The sequence below is a fragment of the Malaclemys terrapin genome, chromosome 12 (genome assembly GCF_027887155.1).
Source record: "Malaclemys terrapin pileata isolate rMalTer1 chromosome 12, rMalTer1.hap1, whole genome shotgun sequence".
Taxonomy (NCBI): Eukaryota; Metazoa; Chordata; order Testudines; family Emydidae; genus Malaclemys; species Malaclemys terrapin.
In genome coordinates this window covers 32,823,153-32,840,036 of record NC_071516.1, presented here as the reverse complement: position 1 = coordinate 32,840,036, position 16,884 = coordinate 32,823,153, and the positions used below count along the sequence as shown (strand labels likewise).

Here is a 16,884-nt window from a genome sequence, read left to right as displayed (position 1 = left end):
GTCGACGGGGGAGCCTGCCTGCCACGTCTGGACCCGCAGTAAGTTAGAACTAAGATACGCAACTTCAGCTACGTGAATAACATAGCTGAAGTCGAAGTATCTTAGTTCAAAGTGGGGGGTTAGTGTGGACCAGCCCCAAAACACCATCCTTCCTTTCTGTCCTGAAATACACTGCTTCATTTGTTATATGACTTTAATTTCTGCAACAACTTAGGCAGGGGCCTTACAGACAATACCCCCTTAACTACACAACTAACTCCCAATACCATTCACCATCCTGTATACTTCCACAATGCACAGTCTACTCTACATAGCAATAGGAAGCTCTGCACCCTTGGAATTTCAGCTGGAAGGATAGAAAAACAGGGAACCATCTTTTGGGAACCATGGAAGGAAGAGTTCACCTTTGGCATAAATAATTCCGGAGTTATGAGCACCACCTTGTCCTCATGAAACACTCAGTAAGGCTCCTGTATACAAAGTGCCGCCAGCTCCAACACTCACCTGGTGGACATGATGGCATCAGGAAGCAAGATGTGATGGACAAATAAAATGCTGACACTGACATCAAAGGTATGAAGGGGTGTTTTATCAGGGCTCTCACTACCAGGGGCAGGTACCATTTTGGAAAAAAGAGGCCTGATAACTAGCCTGGCTAAATCAGACTGTGCTAAGGAATCTGTCTATCTGGGTGTTCTCTGCCAGAGAGCATCATGCTACTAAGGGCAGACATCTGACATGCCATGGTGCTGGGTTGGAGACCTTTGTTGAAACCTTCTTGGAGAAAATCCAAGATATACAGGTTTCAGAGTAGCAGCCGTGTTAGTCTGTATCTAAAAGAAGAACAGGAGTACTTGTGGCACCTTAGAGACTAAAATTTATTTGAGCATAAGTTTTCGTGGGCTACAGCCCACTTCATCAGATGCATAGAATGGAACATATAGTAAGAAGATACATACATACAGAGAACATGAAAAGGTGGAAGTTGCCATACTAATTAGCCTCTTAGAGTTGGCAACTTCCATCTTTTCATGTTCTATGTATGTATGTATGTGTGTATGTGTATATATATATATATATATATATATATATATACACACACACACACACACACACACCCCTTCGCCCTTTATGTTCCATTCTATGTGTCTGATGAAGTGGGCTGTAGCCCACGAAAGCTTATGATCAAATAAATTTGTTAGTCTCTAAGGTGCCACAAGTACTACTGTTCTTTTTCCAAGATATACAGGAATTCAGGTTATCTTGGATTTATCTTGTGTTCCTGGCACCATCCCCAGAACTTGGTCCAGAAAAAGTATGCTTTCTACGTTGATGCTTTTCTAGAAGAAAGAATCTCCTGATGACTCTGGAAGAAAGGTCCAATACCAGCGCTTCCCTTTCAATAACCAGGCTGGTAGGTGTAACCTGATCAGGTCTCGATGAAAAAGAGGACCCAGAGAGGATGTCTTGTCTCTTTGGGAGCTGTAGTGGCGGCCATAATCACACATAAACCAGGGTCTCCATGGCCAATGTGGGGTTACCAGTTTAACTGTCACCTGCTCTTGTTTTATCTTCTGGAACGCCTTCCCTAATAACAGGTAGGGAGGAAAAGCACAGAGGAAGCCCTGCAGCCATCTGTGCAATAGGGCATCTGTTCCCATGGACCTGGGGATGCACTCATGCTGTTTGAAAATAGGTTGGTTGAAAGCAGGCCAAACAATCAGACAGGCAATTATCTTGAAGCCTTCCTGATTCAGGCACACTCAGTTGTTCATCTTGATCCTGCTGAGCCGGTCCATCTCCTGGTTCCGGTCTCCCTTTATTTGAACTGCCCTGAGAGAAAGGGGAGAATGCTCTGCCCACTGCATGATTTCTATTGTTTCAAGATGAAGTGCTGGGCTTCTTGTTCCCCCCCCTTAATTGTTCACTTATGTGATCATGGTCGTGTTGTCTTGACTGAATCATGATGTGGCTTTCCTCTAGGCTGGACTGGAATCATCGTAGTGCAGGCCTGACAGCTCTTAGTCCTGAGATGTTTATGCTGTGTGTCCTTTCTACCAGATTCTAAATGCCATGAGCTGTTTGGGACCCCAGGTGTGCTCCCCAGCCCTCCAGGGCTGGCATCGGTTGTGAGGACCAAGGGATCTGGAAGGCATATGACCACACACTTGCTCTTCAAGGAGTTAATCCCCTGTGACAGAACCTTTACTTGATCTTTCATGTGTTCTGGGGAGCTGTCCCATACTCCTAGGACGTAGCTTTAAAAGCACCCGATGTGTAATTGCGTCTTCGGAGCGATCTGTCTGCATGTTACTAGGAGGCTTAATAGTTGAAGGCTCAGTGCTATGGTGGGCCTCTGGCAGCTCCGAAACAGTAAGAGGAGATTCTGAATCTTCTGGAACCTTCTAGAGATGGGTAAATCCTTGCTAATGAGGTGTCTATGTCCATCCCCTAGTGGGTTATTTTGGTGGAAGGAATCAAAGAGCTTTTCTTGACACTGACAATAAAGCCATGTGCCCATAAGAGTCCTAAGTCAGAGACTAGTTCTGTGTGCTGTTGCAAGGGATAGAGCTCTGATTAAGATGTCATCCACGAAGGTGCACAGGTGGATCCAGTAACCCGAGTCTGGCTATGATTACCACCACCATCTTTGTGAAAACCCAGGGGACTGAGGACAAGGCAAACGGAAGCACCAAGATTTATGCTGCTTCCTTCCTAGACAAACCTTAAGAACCTGTGATGACACAGTCTGATCAGAATGCGGAGGTATGCATCCACCAGATCCACTAAAGTCAGAAAATCCCCCTGGAACAGGGATGACACGTCTGTAACTTCATGTTCTTCATCCACTTATTGAGCCTTTTGAGATCTAGAATGGTGCGGATTCCCTTTGTACACTTCTGAACAAGAGAGGAGATTAAGTATAACCCTAAGAATCTGAGGGAATGCTCCATATTACTCCCATAACCAGGAGGTGAGAAACCTTGTTCTAGATTAGACTGTGCTTTATGCAGTCATTCGACAAGAGACATTGGATGAAAAACAGATAAGGTGGGAACAGTAACTCATGGGACTCACTATGTCCCCGATGCACTGGTCTGTAGTCAAGTATCAGGGGGTAGCCGTGTTAGTCTGTATCTACAAAAACAACAAGGAGTCTGGTGGCACCTTAAAGACTAACCGATTTATTTGGGCATAAGCTTTCGTGGGTAAAAACCTCACTTCTTCAGATGCATCTGAACAAGTGAGGTTTTTACCCACGAAAGCTTATGCCCAAATAAATCGGTTAGTCTTTAAGGTGCCACCAGACTCCTTGTTGTTTTTGGTCTGTAGTCAAAGCAACCCAATCCTCCAGGAAATGGAAAATCCTGCTCCAAGCAGAAGCTTATGTGGTCATTGTCATAAAAAGACTGAGAGCCACAGGATTCCTTTGTCAGCTTTTCTCCCAAGCCAAGGTTCCACAGCTTTCCTTTGGAGAGCCTGCTGTCAATGGCCTGAAACTGCTTCTTTTCTGTTTCTGGTAAATGTTCCACAAATGAATGGGGTTTCCCAAAATTAATGAAATCATATTTAGCCATGACAGCTTGGTTAGTTTGAGACTAACTGCAATATCACCAACCAATATGCCTCTCTCCCAAAGAGATCTAGCCTGCAAAGTTAGATCCCCATTTACACTTAACTCTGGAAAAAAAATTAGGTTATGTCTACACTAGCACTTTTGTCAGTCAGGGGTGTGAAAAAACACACCCCTCACCAACAAAAGTTTCACCAACAAAAGCGCTGGTGTCAACAGGACACACTCACCAATATAGCTACCGCCTCCTGTTGGGGGCGGTTTAATTATGCCAGCAGGAGAGCTCACTCCCGCCAGCATATAGCGGCTACACAGTAGACGGTACAGCTGTGCTGCTGTAAGATCTGCAGTGTAGACATAGCCTTAGTTGATAATCTGAAGTATCTTGTTCAAAGCCTCAACTTTAAGGTGCTCTTTAAGAGAGGAGTATTGCAGTAGATTTTAAGACTTCAAGGAGAGCTTTGAAGGCAATAGAATAGTTTGATTTTACAAGAGAAAAAAGATTTGTACTACCTCTATCAACAATAATTCTCCTTTACCTACCCGAGGTGGGGGACTGTGAGATGGGGCGAGACCTTATGAGGAGCAGTTTTGCTAACCTCAAGTGTTTTAAAAATGAGTCATAAGCCAACCTCATGATTTTTGGGGTAACAAGAAGTTTGAGGTGGTTCTTTGCTTTCTGGTTTCTGAGCCTTAAGGTGGCACTTGCTTTATGTTCCCAAGCTTTTCCCCACAATTATGAAGGCTAGATAATTATTTTAAATTAAAGCTGAGATTCTCATGCAATATCTTGATTCTAGCAGCTTGAGCTTTAAGAAATACACCAAAAGTTGCAGGATTCTCAATAAAATCATGAGAACTGGCACCACCATGGGAGCATTACCACAGAGACTGAAAGGATAGGCTTGTACCCGGCACATAAAGAAAAGAGCAGCCACTTTATAACCTTCTGTGGGCCTCCTGGAAACTGGAAAAGGAAAACGAAGCTTTATTTGGGGAAGGGGATGTGAATCACCCTGAATCTTCGCCCTGCTGCATGGAAGCTGACTGCACAGAATGAGGAGAGGCCCAGGGCTGTTGCTGTTGGAAACAAATGACGCAATAATTTCCAAAGACCTGCAGGATGACCTGGCACTGAGGGCAAACAACTTAAGAACATAACGGCCATATTGGGCCAGACCAAAGATTCATCTAGCCCAGTATCCTGTCTTCCAACAGTGCCCAATGCCAGGTGCTTCAGAGGGAATAAACAGAAGAGGTAATCATCAAGTGATCCATCCCCTGTTGCCCATTCCCAGCTTCTGGCAAACAGATCCTAGGGACCCCATTCATGCCCATCCTGGCTAACAACATGTCTCTGCATGGCACTTGCCTACTTGCTGGCTGGGAGGAGGGATCTCTTTCTCCTGGCTGCTTTTGGGGCGGGGGGTGGTCCTTGCTTTCCTCCATGATTCAGGGGGGCTGACTACATTAACACAAACTAGGTAACTTTCAATTCACGCTAGCAGGGTCTACATTGGGCAGTTAACACACAATATTTTAGCAGGCCCTGCAAGTCACATCCTCATAGTCGGCAATGCAGGACCATGCAGGCAGGTCCGGGGAGAAATTTAGTTTAAAATATTTTTCAAATCTTGTGAAAAGTTCTGCTCCAAAGGGAGCCCTTAGGGTCTGCGGTCTGAGAGAGGCTAGAGACAGACAATTCTGGAGAGTTCTTCCTGGAGGGCGGCCCTAAACTCCTACATAGAGCAATGATCTGGTCTGTCTCCAGTTGCTATGGAGACAGGGAATGCCTCATGGTGAAGTCTGATGTGAAGGTGACAGAAGATGTAATTTGCTTAGTTGTTTGTATGGCATGCAGCACAATAGGGCCTTGATCTTTTACTGGGATCTCTAGACATCATAGTCATGCTTCAGCGTTGTGGCACCCCACAATCCCATTCTTGCTTCCTGTGTTACTCTTATACCCCTTCCTGAAACTCCTATGTAAAGAGAACAAGTTCTGTCTCTTAAGGCTTCCTATACATTGTTTCACACTGGACAGCTCAAAATTAAAAAATTTATCTGCACAAAGTTCTGAATTACCAATTTCCCTTGTTTACTGTTATAGGCCTCTTGATTGCATAGAAAGTCTTTATTTTAGTCCCTAGTAAAAATTCTGTGCATTAACACAGTCAGTCACTGTTGAGTTGACAGACCTACAAGAAGAGGGGCAGGAGACCCAAATAAAAAAAATAGTCCTGGTTCTTGTTTGCCAAATAACATCTCAACAAAGCAATACAGATCTACACACAATACTGTGATCTACAATTTTGTTACTACTTGTTTTGTTTCCCTCTGTGATACTTAAGTGGTGTGCACACTCCATATCCAACCATAGATCTTTGGGGAGGTGCAAAAGATCTGGCAACACCCTTTGTAAAAATTCAGTGGGTTTTTCATGCTGAACCTCCCCAAGGAAGCCCACTATCCTCAGGTTGTTATCTCAAAAAACACCCTCCACATCTATACCTTAATATGCAAGGGTTTGTTTTCTCCTGTTTTGTTCCCAAGTGAGTGAGGAGGTGATTTTGTTTTCTCCCACTCATGCTGTGAGCCCTTCTAGTGTAATTTGCATAGGTCTATATGGCAGTCATGGAGGAAGGACTCTCAGTTAGACTGGAGCTTGGCAGTGAACAAGAATAAGAGAGGAGGTAGTTGTAAGACGGCTGCCTCCCATTGAGATAGAGAGTGTCGTTTCCAAAGCCTGCTGGAAAGGGACAGGCTTATTTTTGTCAGACAGCATTCATTACATGTGGGCTATGGCATAGATTAAGTGCGGGGGCGGGGGAGGGGGTGGAAGCAGAAGACACTCAGGATTCTGTTACAAATCTAGAAAAGTATATTTTTTACATTAAGATCCCACATAAAGTTAAATAAATTACACAACTTCCCATAAGAGATTCACAGGAAATACTCCTTTGTAAACTCTCCTAGAAAGGATAGAAAAGCTCCTGATTGTGGCCCTCAGGCTCCCAACTCTGCAAACTGGAATAAGCTAAATTAGAATTTAGAGTGAATGTAAGCCCATGAGGCTGGAGCAGGCTTCCGCACAGATTCATCTCCCAAACTGAGGCAAATCTCAACTCAGACCATAGGTGAATCAGAATACTCCACCTGACTCAAAATGGAGTCTCGAAGCAGCTAACATTGTGACTTCTCTGAAATCCATGAGAACTCCAACAATACCTATTAATTCAGGACAAAGGCCTCTAACAAGAGAAAAAGCACAACCCTACAAAACATACCCTGCAGTTGGTTTCTACCTTCCCATTCTTCCTTGGGACTTAAAGGATTTTAGTACAGAGGATAGATATTTTCTCTAATTCTAGATTTTTTCTAGATTCCCCTGGGGAATCCTATTTCAAGCAAACATCTGTCACATAATTATTTAATCACAGAGGATTTTGGCACAGAGAATGTTATATTAAGATGTGTCTAGAAGATAAACACAAAATAACCTTTGTAAATCTTACTCAATAGTTGTCTGATCCAACACTCCTGTTACTGGGATCCCATAAAATTGTTGCATAGTGGCAACTGCAGACTGCATAGCTTTTCCTGAGTGCAGGGCAGACATTCGGCTTTCAGAGGGAAGCAAATAGCCGTATGCTTTTAGCCAACTCTGAAAAACATGAGAAATAGAAAGCATTCATTATAATTTAGTCAGTTTTGAAGTTTATATATAAAAAATTGTTCCTTTAAAGTATTGGAAAAAATTTTATGTGACCACTGAATTGTAGAAATTCATTGCCTCTTTTCCTCTTCATTTTTTTTTGTTTTGGCTGAAGATAGTGAATTTGTGTCATGAGAGTAATAGGTTAATTGCACTCGTTAAAACCAACTATTTTGAGGGCAAGCAGTATGCAAACTTTCCATTAGTGATGGTGAATTATTCATTATGAATAATATCTGTTAGCCCCTTAGCACACAAGTGACTTGTTAGCATGTCTTGCTTACTATGGAGACATTGGTAGCAACTCCTTTGCTAAAGATGCATTGTGATTTGCACTTAAAGCAAAAGTAACAACCCTCTTGACACTTCAGTGACTAGATTTAAGGTAAAATTTTCTAAAGCATCTGTGACGGTGTACCCCATAAGACTTTATGGAAATATGCTTATGAATGTACATATGCCATAATTGGAATATGTTTTATGCTACATATGCCATGAAACATATCTATGTAAAGGTTATGATCTACTAATCCATTCCTTTTATTTGTATGCATGCATCATTTTTGTGTTCGAAGTTATGAATATTGACTGTGTACTTGCTTGATTTCTAAGTAGCCTTAGTAAAGCATTTGGTCAGCTTCTTGAGAAAGGAATGTGCAAGTTAAGTGCCCAATCAAGAAGCACTTAATGGACAATGGATCTTGGAAGGCTCCAATCCAAGTAGACTACTTATGTGAGGACGTTCAAGGCAGCAGTGAACCATGGCTGCTAGATGTAAGCTCTGAATCATGCATGGACATGTGACTTGCCCATGTGACTCCAAAACTCCATCTTGCAGCTGAACTTCGCATAGGAGAGAGATGGGGGTCTCCACACACAAGAGAAAGTCTATTTAAACCCCTGGGAGACCCCCTCCATTTTGTCTTCAGTTGGCTTAAGAGATAGGTATCCTTTGGGGTGGAGAGGCTGAGAGAAACTGGAACAAAGGACAGGAACTACAGGGGGTGCAAGTGATTGCTGGACCCAGACCAGGAGACTAGTCTGTAAAAGGAAGCTTACTGGAATTCCTCAGAGGGTGAGATTTTATCAGTATTCAGTTTTCTTACTGTATTAGACTCAGACTTGCATGTTCTATTTTATTTTGCTTGGTAATTCACTTTGTTCTGTCTGCTATTATTTGGAACCAATTAAATCCTACTTTCTGTACTTAATAAAATCACTTGTCACTGATTAATTAACCCAGAGTATGCATTAATACCCGGGGGGGGGGGGGGGAGGCAAACAGCTGTTCATCTCTATTAATGTTATAAAGGGCGAACAATTTATGAGTTTACCCTGTATAAGCTTTATCCAGGGTAAAACGGATTTATTTGGGGTTTGGACCCCATTGGGAGTTGGGCATCTGAGTGTTAAAGACAGGAACACTTCTCAAGTTGCTTTCAGTTAAGTCTGCAGCTTTGGGGCAGGTGGTTCAGATCCTGGGTCTGTGTTGGAGCAGACTGGCATGTCTGGCTCAGCAAGACAGGGTGCTGGAGTCCCAAGCTGGCAGGGAAAGCAGGGGCAGAAGTAGTCTTGGCACATCAGTTGGCAGTTCCCAAGGGGGTTTCTGTGATCCAACCCGTCACAGCATCTAAGTGACACTGTGCTTTACATGGGTCAGTTTCTCAAAGCTAAAAGTAATTAACAAAATTGGCATAGAAAAAAATTAAATAGAAAAAGTGTGAAAAAACATGAGGAGTTGTTTAAGAACACTTTAGTAGATGTTCTTAGAGTCAGTTTCTCCATCATGATTTTTTTTTTTTAAACTTCAGTTAAAAACCATCTTGGGCTAAGACAGAATATGAAAGCTGCAGACTGATAACAAATGGAAAAAAGGGGAGGCAAATATGAATATAAAATACAAGTTAAGAAATATAGGAAATTGATAAGGACTGCTAAAGGTTTAAAGGAAGTGTCCAGGGCCAATAGGATAAAGAAGAATTTTGTTTTAAATACATCAGGAACGAAAGGAGTCCTGACAATGGTACAGATGGCAAAGCGGACAATGACGCAGAAAAGACAAGTGTTCAATAAATATTTCTCTTCCGTATTTGGAATAAAGTTGATATATCTCCTTATGACAAAATACTTTCTATTCCAACTAAAACTAAGGAAGATACTAAACTTTTAAAGGCCCCCAACTCTCACTTACACTAAGGACCTGTCATGCAACAGAAACATTCTCTGTACTGAGAATTTTCTATGTGCAGAGGACTTTCCAGTTGGTGCAGAGAAGGGATAAGGACTCTACGCCTGGCCCTGCCCCTAGCCCCAGTGTTGGGCCACGGCTGCAGTGCACTACAGTATGGCTATTCACTGCTTCCTAGAGCCATAAGAAGCAGAGTGCAAATTTGTCCTACCTATCAGCCAGTAGACACTTCACCTGTCTCCTGCAAGAATGGTACTTCCCCACTATCTTTACCCCACATACTGAATTGCTGAAACAGTCACCAGCATAGGTGCCAACTCCATGGGTACTCCAGAGATCAAGCACCCATGGGGAAAAAAATAGGAGATGCTCAGCACCCACCAGCCACAACTGTTTGGTGGCCCCACCAAACAGCTGTTCAGCAGCTGGTGGGAGGCACTCAGGGGAGTGCAGAGAGCAACAAGCAGTGGGCCTCAGGGGAAGGGGTGGAGTGGGGGCAGGACTTTGGGTGGAGCACCCACCGGGAACAATAAGTCAGCATCTGTGGTCCCCATCTCTTCATCCTGTCACCCTCTGAAATAAAGCTCACCAACCCAACCCCATTACTTAAAGGTCCCCAGCTTACCCTACCCCACACTGACCTTACCCTGATGATGCAAGAACACCCTTGCCCCAATCTCCTCTGCAGAGATTCAGTCCTTCCTGAACCACCCCAGTGAGGGGTCCCTAAACATTCTCCAGACTATACAGCTCCCAGATGCCACCAGCTTACATTGTGCCAACCTACATAATAACATTATATTCCCCCAACCCAAGTCAGATGAGCAACTTCATCCTGAACACTCTACCCACCATGATATAACACACTCCCAAGCTTCTCTAAAGCCTTGAACTACTGGCAACTGTGTCCCAAGAACTCCCTTCAATTTTTCACAATGCAGGGAATATCACCTTGCTCCACCATCTAGGACATTGTCTATGGTCTCGCTCACTCCCAGCCTTAAAAAAAACAAAACCAAAAGAACCACACCATCCACACACACACCCATAGTGGCATCCCTTGTCTCTTCCAGCCTGTGCCAACCGGGAACCCTGGTTTCCCATATCCTGTGCTCAATACCCAGCAGGCATCTTCCATTCCACACCAATCCCTTTCAACACTGTAGGAACATGCAGTTCTCCCATCCTGTACTGCTTCATTCTCCCCATACAAATACAGAGGCATATGCACCATTCCACATCCCTCAATGGGTGTCATTTTATAACCCTACAACCTACCCCAACAGCCTCCATCTCAACACAGGAGACCCTGCTCTACTCCCTGCTGCTGCAGGCTCCAGCCCCATATATACATTTCCCCTCTACCGAACAAACAGAACAGTGTGGGGATATCCATCTTCTCCACACCACAGAATGACCAAGCCCCGAAACACAGGAAAGGTTCTTGCCCAATTCCCATCACATTATATTCAGTTCTATATAGGTTTACAGCATGATTTCAAAAAGCACACAAGACCCAGATTTCTACTCCAGCACCCCTCTATGTACACTGACCTGCAATGCTATTACAAGTACACCAAACCTGTATGGTCCCATTAAAAGCCAAAAAGAGATCTGCTGTGATGCAAGTACTTTCCAAGTCTTCCCCAAACCATAAAGAATGTCCACAGACTACAGCAAACACTGGTGGATAAAGACGAGGTAGGAGACAATCAGGGAGAATGCAGTCACAGACCATAACGGGGGCCGGGAAGAAAAAGTTCTTAGTCTGTAACTGAGGGAACACCTAATAGCTTCAATGAAAACAGAGGGGAGAAACATCCAATAATTGACAAAAAGGGACATGCCTGTAAATCAATGGAGTAGTAAGAGATTAGGGTGCTTTTATTATTATTTACTGCTTACGTTGTGGAAACACTAGAGAAGTTATTATACTGGGCACTGCACAAACAGCTAACTGAAGAGCTGGTCCCTAGCCCAGAGAGCTACACAAAATTGAATCTAAGATGAAAGATCACAGGTAGATACAAACAAAGGAGACTAATACATGAAAATAAGACAAGTATGATCAACATGATAAGCAGCTGTTTGAACACAGCAGTTTTTTCTTGAATTTTTGTAGTTTTCCTGGCAAAGATGAGCTTTAAGGACAGAAGTAAAAAAAAGGCTAATAGGTGACTTTGTGGATATTTTATGAAAAAGTTCTTCCTCACGAGCACACAGGGCCAGAATGGGAGAAAGTGCAAAAAACTCTTCTTTCACATAGTCCCCTAAATAAGCAATCAGATGTTCAAAAGAGTGCAAAGTGTCAGGAGCTACTAACTTCAAATGTGTGTGCTGGGCACTTGAAAAATTGTCCTCTCATTAGCAAAATGTTTTTTTTTTTTGGGGGGGGGGGGGGAAGAGGAGGTTTCAGAATGGTAGCCGTGTTAGTCTGTATCAGCAAAAACAACAAGGAGTCCTTGTGGCACCTTAGAGACTAACAAATTTATTTGGGCATAAGCTTTTGTGGGCTAAAACCCACTTCACGAAAGCTTATACCCAAATAAATTTGTTAGTCTCTAAGGTGCCACAAGGACTCCTCGTTATTTTTGCAAAAAACAGTTATCCTCTGTTCTATGCAATGTTGGTCCAACAAAAGACATTACTTCACCCACCTTGTCTCTCTAGCTATTCTCTGAAACAGTGGCTCAAGTTTCCAGACCACTGTACCTCTTTCAAGAGTCGGCTTGGTCTTGCACACCCCCAAGTTTCACCTCACTTAGAAGGTGCTTACAAAATCAGATAAAAATATAAAAGTGTCACAACACACTGTTACTGAAAAATTGCTGACTTTCTCCTTTTTACCATATAATTATAAAATAAAGCAATTGGAATATAAATAGTGTACTTACATTTCAGTGTATAGGATATAGAGCAGTATAAACAAGTCATTGTCTGCATGAAATGTTAGTTTGTACCGACTTTGCTAGTGCTTTTCATGTAGCCTGTTGTAAATCTAGGCAAATATCTATAGAGAAGTTGATGTACCTCCTGGAAGACTTCTGTGTACTCCCAGCAATGCACATACCCCTGGTTGAGAACCACTGCTCTAAAGTGCATTCTCCTATACCCACATATCCTTTGAACCCACAAAAATAGAGAAATGCAAATATTTCCCATGGACAATGAAAGCAGTAATGACCTATAATACTTAACTAGCTGAGAAATTACCCCCACTTCCTCACATTCTGTGCTAAAACACCTTCAAGCTACTACCTGCACAAAGTAAATCACATGGGGGGGTGAAAAAAATCACCTTTTTTCCCCATTAATTCTTTCTCAATTTCTTCCCATGAAGGAAGGAAACACCAACTTTTCCAGAGCAGATTCAAGAATGTTGACAGAGCCCATTAGCCACCGCAGTTCCCGGACGCCCGGGCACAGACCCGCCCAGCCAGTGCCCCCACTAGAGCCTACTGGCATCATCGCAACACCCTCATCCTGCCCCCCAGACGGGCGAGGGAGGGGGGCGCGACAGGTGCCAACGCCCCCCCGCAGGAGCTAAGTCCCCCCGCCGAGGGACGAGGGGCGCCGGTTCCCCCCGGGGCTCACTCTCCCCCGACCGGCGAGGGGGAGCGCCGCTCCCCGCTCCCTCACGCCGCTCGATGGCCTCAGGCCCGCTCGGTCAGCACCTACCCGGCCGCTGCTGGCTTCGGCGGCGGCCCAGCGCAGGGCGCAGAGCGCGGCCAGCAGGGAGCAGCAGACCCTGGCTAGATCCCAGCGGAGCCTCCGCTCCATGGCAGCTCCGGGGAGCAGGGGCCGTCACGGCTCGGGCCGCGCCGAGGGGCCACCGCACCTGCCGGGCCCACCGGCCGCGCTGCTCTGCGCCTGCGCGCTGGCTCCGGGCGGGGCGGGACCGGGCTGCCACGCCCCCTCCGCGACCAGCGCGAAGATGACGGACGGGTGGCGTGTGCGCGGGGCCCGGCGCCGGGCGGGGACACGGACAAAGCACCTCGCCCATTCCCCCTGACAGCCGTTACCCCCGCCCCTCCCCACTACCTCTACTGCCCGTTACCCTCGCCGCATCCCCTCCACACTGCCCCGCCCCACTGCCTATTACCCCCGCCCCGCCCCCTACCCCGCCCCACTGCCCGTAACACCCGCCCCGCCCCCTCCACACTGCCCCACCCCCTGCCCGTTACCGCCGCCCACTGCCTATTACCCCCACCCCGCCCACTACCTAACCCCACTGCCCGTAACACCCGCACCGCCCCCTCCCACTCCCCTTCCCCACTACTCGTAACACCCGCCCCGCCTCCTCCACACTGCCCCGCCCCCTGCCCATTACCCCCATCCTGCTCCCCACTGTCCGTAACACCCGCCCCACCCCCTCCACACTGCCTATTACCCCCACCCCGCCTCCTACCCCACCGCCCGTAACACCCGCCTCACCCCTCCACACTGCCTATTACACCCACCGCTCCCACTCCCCTTCCCCACTGCCCGTAACACCAGTCCCACCCACTCCACACTTCCCTGCCCGTTACCCCCGCCCCCTCCCCACTGCCTATTACCCCCACCTCGCCCCCTACCCCACCCCACTGCCTGTAACACCCGCCCCCTCCACACTGCCCCGCCCCCTGCCCGTTACCCCGCCCCCTCCCCACTGCCTATTACCCCCATCTCACCCCCTACCCCACCCCACTGCCTGTAACACCCGCCCCCTCCACATTGCCCCGCCCCCTCCCCACTGCCTATTACCCCATCTCACCCCCTACCCCACCCCACTGCCTGTAGCACCCACCCCCTCCACACTGCCCCGCCCCCTGCCCATTACCCCCACCCTGCTCCCTACCCCTCCCCACTGCCTGTAACACCCACCCCACCCCCTCCCCACTGCCTATTACCCCCACCCTGCCCCTACCCACCCCACTGCCCATAACATCAGTCCTGCCCACTTCACACTTTCCCGCCCCCCCCCCCCCGTCCGTTACTCCCACCCAGCTGCCCGTAACACCCGCCCCGCCTCCTCCACACTGCCCTGCCCCCCTGTCTGTTACCCCCACCCCCTCCCCCTCCCCACAGCCTATTATCCCCACCCACCCCACCCCACGTAACGCCCGCCCCGCCCACTCCCCACTGTTGCAGGGCAGCAGGGAAAGGCTCTGGCGGGGAAGTGGGGGGCAGGAGGGAAAGGTTCTGGCTGGTGTGGGGGGGGCAGCGGGGAAAGGCTCTGGCAGCAGGGATGGGGAGATACTGAAGCCTTTCCCTGCTGTCTCGCTCCAGCCAGAGCCTCTCACTGGCATGTGTAAGTAGGGTTGTCAGCTATTCAGTTTTCTACCCGAACACCTGGTCGAAAAGGGACCCTTGTGCCTCCGCCCTGCTGACTGGGCTGTTAGAAGTCCAGGTGGCGGCACAGTGGGGCTAAGGCAGGCTCCCTGAAGCAGCGGCACTTCTCTCCTCCAACTCCTAGGCCTAGGGGCAGCCAGGGGGCTCGGCCTGCTGCCCCTGCCCCAACTGCCAGCTCCGCAGCTCCTGTTGGCTGGGAACCGCAGCCAATGGGAGCTGCGAGGATGGCGCCTGTGGACAGGGCAGCATGCAGAGTCGCCTGGCTGCGCCTCCATGTAGGAGCCGGCAGGGGGACATGCTGCTTCCGGGAGCTGCCTAAGGTAAGCACCATCCGGAGCCTGCACCCTGACCCCCTCTGATGCCCCAACCCCCTGCCAGAGCCCTGATCCCCCACCCACCCTCCAAACCCCTCAATCTCATCTTGGAGCCCCCTCCTATACCCCAAACCTTTCATCCCCAGCCCCACCCCAGAGCCTGTACCCCCAGCCAGAGCCCTCACACACTCCTGCACCTCAATCCCCGCCCCAGGCTGGAGCCTCCTCCTGCACTCTGAATCCCTCAGCCCCAGCATGGCACCCCCTCTTGCACCCCAAATCCCTCTTCACTGGCCCCACACCAGAGCCCGCATCCCCAGCTGGAGCCCTCACTCCCCTGCACCCCAACACCCTGCCCAGCCCAGAGCCCCCTCCCGCACCCTGAACCCCTCATTTCTGGCCCCAGCCCAGAGCCCCTCCCCCCTCCCAACCCCGAGCCCCCTCCCATACTCCAAACCCATCAGCTCCACTCCCTAGACCAGAGCCCCCTACCGTATCCTAAACCCTTCATCCCTGGCCCCATCCCGGAGCCCTCACCCGCAGCCAGAGCCCTCACCCCTCCCATATCCCAACTCACTGCCTCAGCCCGGAGCCCGCATCCCAGCCGGAGCCCTCCCCCTCCACACCCAAACCCCCTGAGCCAGCGTGGTGAAAATGAGGGAGGGAGGGAGGGAGGGTGGGGAGAGGGAGTGACGGGGGGGGGGGAGAATGGAGTGAGCAGGGTGGGGCCTTGCAGAAGGGGCGGAGCATGGGTGTTCCGTTTTGTGGGAGTAGAAAGTTGGCAACGCTATGTGTAAGTTCCACCCTGGGGGGGCTTTGGTGTGCTTTTCACTGCGGTGGAGCTCCATGTACATTACACGTTTCCGCGGTGCGCCATGGAGACATAGCCTCAGGGAGACATCAGACAGGTGGGCTGATCAGAGCTCCAAGGCTGAGGGCCAAGCGGCCTTAGCAAGGCACCGTGCTTACTCAGGGGCCAAGCAAATAGTTCCCCAGGCGAACTGCACACAACACTCTCCAAGTCCTGCTACCTCCAAGCACAGGCTACAGCTATGCCCTCTGAAATGCACATTGCAGCAAGCACTCAATACCTAGCTAGGGGTTGAGAGCACGCCCCCTCCCCAGCCCCAGCCATCCCTGAGGCCTGGCCTTTGTACAGTGCCAAGCACTTACCAGGACACGGACAGCTTTAGTTCCTCCTGCACCATCAAGCATTGATCCCTTCTGATTGTTCCCCAGCTGGCATTAAGTGCTCCTGTCAACAGCTACTGGGGAAGGTACCCTGGCACACTGCTAAGGGAAAGCCAAGGCTGGTACTCTGCATCCCCGCCCCCCCATAGCTGGGGTCAAGTTGAAAGGGAGAGAGCTAGATGAGGAGCTCTGAGCACCTCTCAGGCCTGGTACAGGGCAGCCCAAGGTAGAGGCTGCTCTGGTCAGTCCAGGGACGTTGTCTCAGCCACATGGGTGGGTTCAGAGCTGACGTGGCTTGCAGTTGTTAACCCCTTGTGCAGATGGAATCCCAAGTGTTCCAAGCCATGTGGTGCACTGAGTCAAGGTGAAATTTGGCCCAAGAGCAGCATGAAGGAGGCCCGTAGTTCCCTGCCCTTGGAGACTGGCCTAGAAGCAGGATACCCAGCCGCTATTCCAGCTCCATGGCTAGGAGGCACCTGCCCATGCCCCGATGACTCTGCTAGCTTGGGGAGGTACCTGGTGGTCCTTGCCAATCCCCTCACCTTCATTAAAAAGGTACCAGAGCCACAGG

The 16,884-nt window shown here is 48.5% G+C and overlaps 1 protein-coding gene across 2 annotated transcripts in view; it reads right to left on the bottom strand.

The window, feature by feature from the left end:
* The window catches only part of MMP24 (matrix metallopeptidase 24), a 154,998-nt gene extending 141,550 nt beyond the window's left edge, over positions 1-13,448 (bottom strand). The window contains exons 1-2 of one of the 2 annotated variants that reach the window (XM_054045539.1): positions 13,156-13,448; positions 7,090-7,238 (exon numbers count right to left, since the gene is read on the bottom strand). In XM_054045539.1, the coding sequence (XP_053901514.1) occupies positions 7,090-7,238; positions 13,156-13,257 (251 nt within the window). In that variant the 5' untranslated portion in view covers positions 13,258-13,448. Of the gene's footprint in view, positions 1-7,089; positions 7,239-13,155 lie in introns of those variants that run through there. The other variant, XM_054045540.1, reaches the window with a different exon arrangement.
* Positions 13,449-16,884: the final 3,436 nt, after the last annotated feature.